Here is a 10,962-nt window from a genome sequence, read left to right as displayed (position 1 = left end):
CCATGTTTTGAAAATATTTGGACAAATGACCCATTTTCCGTTAAAAAAATAATTAAAAAGAAAAAACGTTGTTTCACAAGCCCAATTGCGATTATGTTAATGCAAATGTTTTGGGCTGCAAAGTTGGCAAATATTGCGAAACTTTGAATCTCCAATTCACGGTTTAATTGGCATAACTGCACAGATGACAAGTTTGCCGCCTGAACTTGCCAAAGATGACAAGTCAGGATGATAATGGCAATTGGCGACTGTCAGATATATAGACCAATAATAGTGTAGTGCGATAATAGAAGAAGGCAATACGGAGATTGCAGGTGTTGAGAAAGGAAGAAAAGGATGAGAAAACAGAAGAACAATAGGGTTTAGAGACGAGAAGGATAGAAAGTTATGAAAGAGTTATATTGAATAATCTTTGATAATAATAATGTGTCTTACAAGAACTTAATAAACCTGTTTATATAGGCATGATAAGAACCTAAAAATAGAAAAACTCTAAAAGAAGAAAAATAAGGAAACTCTAAAATAAGAAGTTCTAGACTTGTAACACAAGTAAACTAAAATAAAAGCAAAGAATCAACCGTGACAGTTAATACAGCGCAAAGGGATCAACTGTTAAAGTTGATACAACATAAAGGGATCAACTGTCATTGTTGATATGGAACAATTGGATCAACAAGGACAGTTGATACATTGAAAACAGGTAGATGTCCTACATCAGTCCCCCTTTCTTGAGAAAAACTCGTCTCTGAGTTGCTTGAAACAAATAATAGATCACTATCACCATGAAAGGTGAAAATCTCTTGAACATTGAACACATTAGAAATGTTCCATTCTGTGGGTAGATCAATGACATATGCATTGTCACTGATTTTCTTCATGATTTTGAAAGGGCCGTACTTCTTCATCTTAGTCTTGTTATAGGTACCAACTGGAAATATTTCCCTGCGTAGATGAATCATAACTAGCTCTCCTTCTTGAAAGGTTTTGAATCTTCTATGCTTATCTGCAGCGTCTTTGTATTTAGCATTAGACTTCTCAAGTTTTGTTTTGACCTCATGATGTAGTTGAGAAGCTTGTTCCAACATATTATCAGCTTTGACATTGGATTTATGTAACTCAGGAAGTACAACCAAGTCTAATACATGATCAGGAACCTTTGAATAAACAATTTCAAAAGGAGTTTTACCTGTAGATATGTTTATTGATGTGTTGAATGCAAACTCCATGTGAGGCAGCAAAATATCCCACTGTTTGTTGTTATCAATGCTTTTAGCTCGAATCAAATTGCCCAAAGAACGATTGACAACTTCAGTCTGCCCATCTGTTTGTGGATGTGAAGTAGTGCTGAATTGCAAAGTAGTTCCCAAACGCATCTATAATGTCTTCCAAAAATAGCTTATAAATTTTGTATCTCTATCAGAAGTAATAGACTTAGGAATGCCATGCAATCGAACTATCTCTCTGAAAAATAAATATGCAACATTTGAAGCATCTGTAGACTTTTTGCAGGCTATAAAATGAGCCATCTTTGAGTATCTATCCACAACAACCATAACTGAATCATTACCTCTAGCTGTTCTAAATAAACCAAGAATGAAGTCCATGCTAATGTCCACCCATGGAGCTTTTGGAATCGGTAAAGGAGTGTAAAGTCCAGTGTTTTGAACAGTACCCTTAGCTTGCTGGCAAACCATGCATTTCATAACGTATTTTTGTACATCACGCTTAAGTGAAGGCCAATAATAACGTTCCTCTACAAGTGCAATAGTTTTATCTCTGCCAAAATGGCCACCAAGTCCACTTCCATGCAGTTCACGTATTAAATGAAGACGTATAGAACCATTAGGAATGCAAAGACGATTACCTTTAAATAAAAAGCCATCTTGAATAATAAAATCATCAACTCCATGAGCCAAATAACTGCATTGTTCCCAAAGTGACTTGAAGTAATCATCCTCAGCATAAACCTCTTTGATATAATCAAAAGCAAAACTCTCATTTCGAATGGTTGCCAAAAGATGTCGCCGTTTACTCATAGCATCTGCAACTTGATTAAGCTTTCCACTTTTATGTTTGACAGAAAAAGTGTACTTATTAATTATGGATAACCACCTATCATGCATACGGTTAACTTTAGATGAAGTCTGGTGATATTACAAAGCATGATTATCAGTATTAATCACAAATTCTTGATGAACTAAATAAGTATGCCACTGTTTAAGAGCTTGTACAAGAGCAAGCAATTCCAATTTATATGTAGACCATTTTTTTGAGTATCAGAATTCTTTTCACTATGGTCAGCAACTGGATGTCCTTCCTGAGACAAAACTGCTCCAATTCCAATAATAGAAGCATCACAATCAAATTGAAAAGGCTTGGAAAAGTCAGGCAGTGCAAGGATAGGAGTTGAACATGGTTTTTCTTTAAGAGCATTGAAACTTTTATCAGCTTCTTCAGTTCATATGAACTTTTCCTTCTTCAAACAATCAGTAAGAGGTGCAGCAATAGTGCTGAAATTTCTTACAAAACGCCTATAAAAAGAAAACAATCCATGAAAAATTCTCACCTCTTTGATAGAAGTAGGAACATGCCAATCCATAATAGCCTGAACTTTAGAAGGATCCACATGAATACCCTTGGAAGAGATAACATATCCCAAGAAAGTAACTTCAGATGACATAAATGTGCATTTCTTCAAGTTCACAACCAAAGAATTGTCATATAAAACTTTAAACACCTGAGAAAGATGATTGATATGCTCTTTTGCACTTTTGCTGAAAATTAATATGTCATCAAAGTATACAATGACAAAATTACTCAGAAAAGGTTGCAAAACTTGATTCATGAGCCTCATAAAGGTGCTAGGAGCGTTAGATAGTCCAAAAGGCATAACTAACCATTCATGTAACCCCTCTCTTGTTTTGAAAGCAGTTTTCAATTCATCTCCAACTCTGATTCTAATCTGATGATAACCACTGCGAAGATCAAGTTTAGTGAAAATGATAGACCCTGCTAGAAGATCAATCATATCCTCAATACGTGGAATAGGAAACCTATAAGGAATGGTGATACGGTCCAAAGCTCAGCAATCTATACACATTCTCCATCCATTATTTTTTTTTGGCACCAGAAAAGCAGGACATGCACAAGGACTATTACTAGGTCTAATTAATCCCTTAGTTAATAAATCATTAACCTGACCCTGTAATATTTCATGTTCAGCTGGACTAAGTCGATAATGAGCTTGATTAGGTAAAACAGCTCCCGGTATAAAATCAATGCAATGTTGAACATATCTAAAAGGTGGTAAACTCACAGGTAATTCTTCAGGAAATAGTGCTTTAAATTTTGATAATAAAGGTTGTACCTGAGTAGGAACTGTTACCATAGATTTGGTGTCTTCATGAGAACTCAAAGTGTGACATGAGTGTAAAGAGCGAGAGATAGTAGCCACCAATGCAGTAGTCTTGCAATCACTACGTTCTTAAATCAATGAAGAAGACTTGGAAGGAAATAGAGTCATTCGTTTACCATCTTTTTAAAAGTTATAAGTATTCTCAAAACAGTTATGAACTGCTCTAACATCATATTTCCATGGTCTTCCAAGTAGGAGATGTGTTGCATTCATATCGATAACATCACATAGCACATATTCTTCATATCCAACAAAATAAAACTTAATAACACACTTATGAGTAATTCTCCGTGTAGATAAACTATTCACCCAACCTACAGAATAAGGAGTAGGATGTGGTGTAGTTGGTAAGCCCATTTTCTCGACAACAACAGATGCAATGTAATTGTCGACACTGCCACTGTCAATGATCATATCACAGACTTTTCCACCTATAAAGCACTTGGTTTTGAAAATATTATGTCTTTGAGAATAACATGGTTCAGTAAGCATGAGTTGTTGAATCATTCCAACAAAGTGTTCACCATAAGATTCATGTAAACCAATATTTTCAGCTTCTTCACCTTCATCATCATCAAAAATTTCAACATCTTTTAAAACATTCTGTACTTGATTATCTCAAATGAAACCATTAAAGCGCCTATAGTCAGCTGAAGAATGACCAGGTTGATTGCATTTATTGCATTTATCTCCACGATATTTCGAATAAACATTAGTTGGTTTGTTAAGGGATGGAAACTGATTTTGCATCCTATTAGAAAATCTGACGCTTGCTGACTTAGGTTGATGTTGCTGAATGGATTGAGGCTCAATAAGAGATGGTAATATAGGTGAAGTATTAGTGGTAACAATCGGCTGAGCAAAAGAAAAACTCACATGTTGTTGCTGGTATGGTTGGTTTGCACTTCTATCATGTGGAGTTGATCCCTGGGATATGGATCAGCAACGATTGTTGATCCCCTTTCACCCTGGTAACTATAAGAATAGTTATATGGTTTTGCAGGTTTACAGTAATGCTGATAACGAGCTTGGCGATGAGTTGCTTGTCTGGAAGTACTAAGGACACGCCTTTCCACCTTTATAGCTTGTTGTATAGCTTCAACCATTGTAAAAAGTGATTGAACCATTCCCTGTTGAATTAGAATATTCAAACCTTCAATAAACCTTGCTACTAATTGTTCTTCCGACTCCTTCAGCTAATTACGAGCGATAAGATTATAGAATTCAGCCACATACTCTTCCACTAGACATGATCCTTGTCTACAGTTTTGAAGTTTAACAAACAATTGTTGTTTGTAATCTTGAGGAAGAAATTTAGCTCGCAAGTTAGATTATAGAATTCAGCCACATACTCTTCCACTAGACGTGCTCATTGTCTACAGTTTTGAAGTTTAACAAACAATTGTTGTTTGTAACCTTGAGGAAGAAATTTAGCTCGCAATAACTTGCGCATTCGATTCCAACTACGAATATGAGGCTTTGAAGAAAGAACTCTGACTTCACATAGGGTTTCCCACCAAGCAGCAGCACCTCCTTTAAGCTTATATGCAACAAGTCTAACTTTAGAATCATCTGGAATCTCCATAAACTGAAAGAAAGCCTCAACTTCATAAAAGTAATCTAAAAGTTCTTAAATTTTGAAACTTCCATTAAAACTTGGAATGTCAGCTTTCAACTTGTATTCAGGTAAAGAACTATAAGGATTTTGTGAAGATTTGAGCCTTTTTTCCTCAATCCAAATTTGTTCTTGCTGTGTCTCTTCAAGATCGTCATCATCACTGTCGTGTACATGAGGAATATAAGTTTTTTTGGGAGTATAACCAATAAACCCTTCGCGTTGTAAGGTTCACTTTATATTTTGCAAAATATCATCAGGAATATCATCCTTCTGGACAAACAAATTCTTCTTTGTTGATGATGGTTTCTTAGCTTCAGCCTGTAGCTTTAAAGTGTCTTCATCCTCAATCTAGAGTGGTGACAAACTTATCTAGAACCAGATGTATATCTTCAAACTTCTTTTCAGAATGTTCATACTGAGTAAAGCAAGTTTTCTCCAGCTTTGTTAGGTTATCTGAAATCGTAGCAATATTGGTATTAATTGAAGTACTAACAACATTAATAGAAGTAGTACTTGCAGCAATAAGATCGGTAAGCTTGGTAATAGCAGCGTCGAAATCTTCTTGAGTAACGTAGCTTGCCATAGATTTTTTTTTATATATAATTGATTTTTTTTTATATATAATTGATAAAAGGGTTTGCGGAAGCGAATAACAGATCACAAAAAAGATAAAAATCTAATCTACTGTCGAACGATACCAACTAGTTTAGTGCGATAATAGAAAAAGGCAATACGGAGATTACAGGTGTTGAGAAAAGAAGAAAAGGATGAGAAAACAGAAGAACAATAGGGTTTAGAGACGAGAAAGATAGAAAGCTCTAAAAGAGTTATATTGAATAATCTTTGATAATAGTAATGTGTCTTACAAGAACTTAATAAGCCTATTTATATAGGCATGATAAGAACCTAAAAATAGAAAAACTCTAACGGAAGAAAAATAAGAAAACTCTAAAAGAAGAAGTTCTAGACTTGTAACACAAGTAAACCAAAGTAAAAGCAAAGAATCAACTGTGACAGTTGATACAACATAAAAGGATCAACTGTCATTGTTGATATGGAACAATTGGATCAACATGGACAATTTATACATTGAAAACAGGTAGATGTCCTACATCAGATAAAGATGGCAAAATGAAAAAGACAACAAAGTACAACATGATGGTTTCGTCAACCTTCAAGCAAGCTCTGAACTTCTCTTCCTAGTTCCTACCACAGCCTACAAGAAGTTTACATGAAAGATTGATAAGAGAGAGAGGGAGAAGAGGGCACGAGTGATGAGCAGGATATGGTAACTCTTATACTTAGGATATGGTAACTCTTATACTTATGAATGATTTCAAAGTCAAAAAAAATTTGGATAGAACCTCCCACTTACCCATGATTTAGTAACATCCAAGTTAGTAATTGAGACATCCCAAGATGAATAAACAACCTAGCACTGTAAATCGCAGGATGTGTTATCCGCAGCGCTGTCAAGAACTGCAAAAACACAACCATGTCTGAAGAAAATATATTGTTGTTTTATCTTGCCAAATCTAGTTACATAACAAAGGTAAGCAAGGAGAAAAACCTACAGATAAACGGCCCGATCCAAAATCTAAATAAGGTCGGTAGGAGGTTGCCATTCTCGATGCCATTCTTGTCACTGCATGCACTATACCGACACGAATCATTCTTTTGCTTTCATACCTGTTGCATTTTGTTTTATAAAGGTTAGGATCCTTCAGTAGAAGCATAAAAATGTTTGCATTCTCACGACGAAAACAAATTTTATAAAGTGCAACTCGGATTACATTTAACTATTTACTATTTTAAGAATTTATTCATCACAGAGGCATTTAGAGACAAATGAGACTCATAAAACTGTATTTATACCTTTTCAGAGAAGCAGCGATATCTTCATAGGTTGGATTAGAGCTTCTCTTTACAACCTCCTCCAACTCAAGTAGAAGGCGATAGCAGTCCTGTACATGTTTTAATTATTATCTAGTTCCAAAAAAGATTAATGAAATAACATATTCTGATCGTAATATCTCATGCAGAACATTTTAAAGATTCTTTTTGTCACTAATAACACTTACCTCGATTGCCATACAACCACCCTGGCCAAGATTTGGCTGCATTGCATGTGCAGCATCACCTAAAAGGGTTACACGCCCTCTGCTCCAAGTATATAGCATGTCTCTATCATATAGGTCTCTACGTATAATCATATGTTCTGGTGTTTCTGAGATTAGATTGACCACTTCACTGCACCATCTTCCAAACAGTTCCAGAAGCCTCTTCTTTTTACCTGCAGAACTCAACCAGAATAAGCTCTAGTTATCCGTACTAGTGGCTTCCACATTGAATCCCAATAACATGGATTACAAACACTACAGTTCTTTCATTATACATAAAAGAAAGGAGCTTGCCTCCAGGGGGATCAGTATTTCCGGGAGGTTCCTTATGGAACCCGTACCATTGCATCTTCCCGCCTCCAACATCCGTAGCAGCAAAGTACTGATTGAAGCCTAAGAACACACGGTACCTTGAACATAAAATAAAATTATGAACACAAGCAGTTACGCAGATTGCAAATTATGAAGACATTTGTTAGCACTACGACTCACATACCCAATTGTGTTGATATATGGTGGCACATAGTCTGTCAATCCACTATAGCATGTGTATTCTGAATATTGCGCTTCTTTGAACCCAAATAATTTCGAGCGCACCTAGATACAATCCACCATCATAATTAGAATTATCATAGCGTGTACAAGTCTCAAGTAGCATAACTAGAAAAGATTATACCTTTGACCATATTCCATCCGCCCCAACTAAAACATCACCTTCAAACTTCCTTCCATCTTCAAGGATTACAGTAACCTAATGACCAAAAGCAAAAATCTGTTAGGCTGATGAGTTACTATAGATGAAAAGCATTTTTGCAAGGATGAGGTCTGACCTTGTCAGGATCTTCTACAAAGTCCACAACTTTAGATTTGTTATGCACTATATCTAAACCAACTGCCCTCACTAATATATCTTGCAGTGTTATCCTAGAAATGACCTGTGTAACAGGAAGTCCCTTTTCGACAGCAGGAGTCAGAAAATCAAAGGTAGTAAACCTGAAGCAAGAAGCCAAAGAGAAAATGAAAATACGAAGCAACCAAATGCTGGTTGACCAAGACTACTCAATCCAAAGTAAGTGTGTATTTGAATTCCCAATTCGATAATAATATAAAGTAACACAACTTACACAAGATTAATTAACTAGAAATTATTCAGCTCAAATAAGTATAAAGGATAGCAACAAACCATTCACCCGTAGCGCCATCTGCGAGCCCATTGATCCGGTCACCAGTAACACAACCAGCTTCAATAATTTCCATAGCAACATCTCTATCAATAGCTTCTAATACTGCTAATGCATTACTCTGAAGCTGAATTGGTCCCCTGTACCTACCCTCACCTCTAATTGCACTCAATTTTTTCTCAAAAACATTTACTTCAAATCCTCGATTTTTCGCAGCTAGAGCAAGTACTAGTCCTCCAACACCTCCTCCTGCTATCAAAATCCTAAGTTTCTTCTTTTCCTTGTTCTTTTTTTCTTCTAAACTCTGGCAACATTTGCCATTTATTCTTGAAGTGAAAAACTTGTTTACAAATTCAGGAAGCTTGATGGAATAATGATTTGATTTCCAAAAATAAAATCTTTCAAGAGCAGCCATGGATGAAGAATTACTAGAAAAAAAGTGGGTTTGTCATGAATTTACTACCAGTTCATCACCCTGTAGTACTACTCAAACTTTCTATTACAACTACTAGCACTATTACAACCACTGACTTCATTGTTTAACAGTACTTGCACTTAAAAGCTCTCGGCTTCGTTGCTGTCATGAATACAGTTTGACAAGCGTCAAAAAACTCTAAAAGGATCCCAGTCCAACTCGAGTAAAAACATGACAACTGATGCATGCAGTTCCAAGACGATTCCAAATTTGTGTTCAAATTTCTTTTGTTTTCTTTTGTTCTTTTCGGCATTTTCATTGACGGAACTGCCGTTAGTCTTGCTTGATATAGTTGAATTGAATTCTAGAGAGTCAAACCATTCCACCATTTCAGTTAATCGTCTACAAATCTTCTAATTTCACTAGATTTTGTGCCTGGGCTAGCACCCGGCAGATTCGAAAACTATCCACTATCATTTTATTTTTTTCTTTTAACCATACTGTTGGTTCGATGTGACGTGGCTTGGTCTCGTCAAGTTGTGCATTTTTGATTTGGTGTAATTCGGGTTGTCCTCGTTCCGTTGCTTAGGATTTTTGATTTGGTGTGTTTTGGTTTTGGCTTGCCCCGTCCCGATGCATATTTAGGATTTTTTGATTTGATTTGGCCTGGCTTCGCCTCACCCCGTCGCTTAGAATCTTTGATTTGGTGTGGCTCGGCTTCGCTTCGTCCCGTCCCGATGTACGCATGCTTATGATTTTTGATTTGGTTCGGTACGGCTTCGTCTCATCCTGTCCCGATACATTTTTGATTTGGTGTCCGAGCTCACAACTATTATAGGTAGCTGCTTCCTATAGCGCCAATATAGGTGCCACTATATTGGCCTTATAAAACTTGCTCAGTTTCGCCCGTTGCCAAATCGGGTTCAGCTCCACCCACATCAAACCATTATGGATTCATAAGTTGGTCTTTAGTAATTGGGAGTGCCCATACTGAAGAAGTCAAATCTGATTGTCGAATGGATGTTGGTATTGGCCAATAAATCTTGAAGCTTCCTGCAAGAAAAATTAATGACACCTATTGATTTAGTGAGACCAAGTTTCTGCACAAAATTGGGTCGTCGGAAAATCTCTGGGATCACCGGAATCCGATTAGAAAATCACCTGAATTATGCCGTCCAGATATTGAGTCGCTAACAGTCATCATTATGATTAACAGTCAACTTAACGGTCACTGGGGTCCTAGTCAGGCTCCGAGTCAGATGGTCTGAATTGTCTGGTGGGTTTGAATCTCTGAGTTGACTCGACAGACCATTGTTTCATACTAATAGTTCTCCCCATATAGCAGCTTAATGAGATAGAGTAACCAACCTCACAGAAGGTAGGAGTTAGATATTCAAGTTTTTTCTCAATCCAGAAGGGCTATTCATGCAGTGGTGAAGACAAATATCTTTAGATCATGTCTACTAACTACAGAAGTACAAGTAAAGTTCGTAGGAAGAGGGTTTTGGAAGAAATGAGTATTGTTTATGAGATTCCTAATTATGGTTGGATGGTGATGCGGGACTTAAATCTTATTAGCACAAATAAACTCCATCTGCAAGTTAGTTAGAGGAACTTCATAATGTCATCAACCAATATGGTTTGTTGGATATAGGTTGAAAATGCGGGGGTCTAACATCCACACCCGACAATTCGTTTGGCAATCTGAGAGGAATTATTCCAGTTGGTATGGAGAACTGGAATACATTCAAGTATGCATACTTTAGGCTCTCGATTTCGGACTTATACACTAATGCGCGGACACACTATGCTTATATCCAAAGATGGTTACATGATTCTAAACTCTTTATTTCAATCATTGAAACATTCTTCTATAATGACAATAGCCGTTTTCACACACTATTAGCATCAAAGCAATTTTCAAGATATTTGAAATAATCATTATCGCAGCATTCCAAGTCTTACACCAAATGATTGCATCATACAGACCATGTAAGATGTTACTCGGCAATTTTCTCATGATATAAGATGAACTTGGTAGAAGCGAAAGCTTACCAACACATATTTCGAGAAATATGTAAGCGACATATACTCAGCTCGAAATCTCAAATGTGTATAGAGAAAATTATATCGTAACACGACTTATATCTCAATATAGTAGATAGAGTAGAAATAGACTTTCCAAGTGATAGATGAGTTTAAGTCTCCACATA

At 36.3% G+C, this 10,962-nt stretch overlaps 1 protein-coding gene across 1 annotated transcript; it reads right to left on the bottom strand.

Moving 5' to 3' along the window:
- Positions 1 to 6,179: 6,179 nt before the first annotated feature.
- On the bottom strand, positions 6,180 to 8,749 carry LOC113324401 (zeaxanthin epoxidase, chloroplastic-like). The gene is made up of 10 exons (XM_026572720.1): positions 8,337 to 8,749; positions 7,984 to 8,146; positions 7,830 to 7,904; positions 7,650 to 7,750; positions 7,448 to 7,563; positions 7,115 to 7,326; positions 6,909 to 6,997; positions 6,608 to 6,722; positions 6,409 to 6,512; positions 6,180 to 6,249 (listed from the first exon to the last, which is right to left on the bottom strand). Exons 1-10 carry the CDS (start codon positions 8,747 to 8,749, stop codon positions 6,240 to 6,242), a joined length of 1,398 nt encoding a protein of 465 aa, XP_026428505.1. The 3' UTR covers positions 6,180 to 6,239.
- Between the last annotated feature and the right edge of the window lie 2,213 nt (positions 8,750 to 10,962).

This window comes from Papaver somniferum, chromosome 11 (assembly GCF_003573695.1).
Source record: "Papaver somniferum cultivar HN1 chromosome 11, ASM357369v1, whole genome shotgun sequence".
In the NCBI taxonomy this organism is placed as follows: Eukaryota; Viridiplantae; Streptophyta; class Magnoliopsida; order Ranunculales; family Papaveraceae; genus Papaver; species Papaver somniferum.
This window is presented reverse-complemented; position numbering and strand designations above follow the sequence as displayed.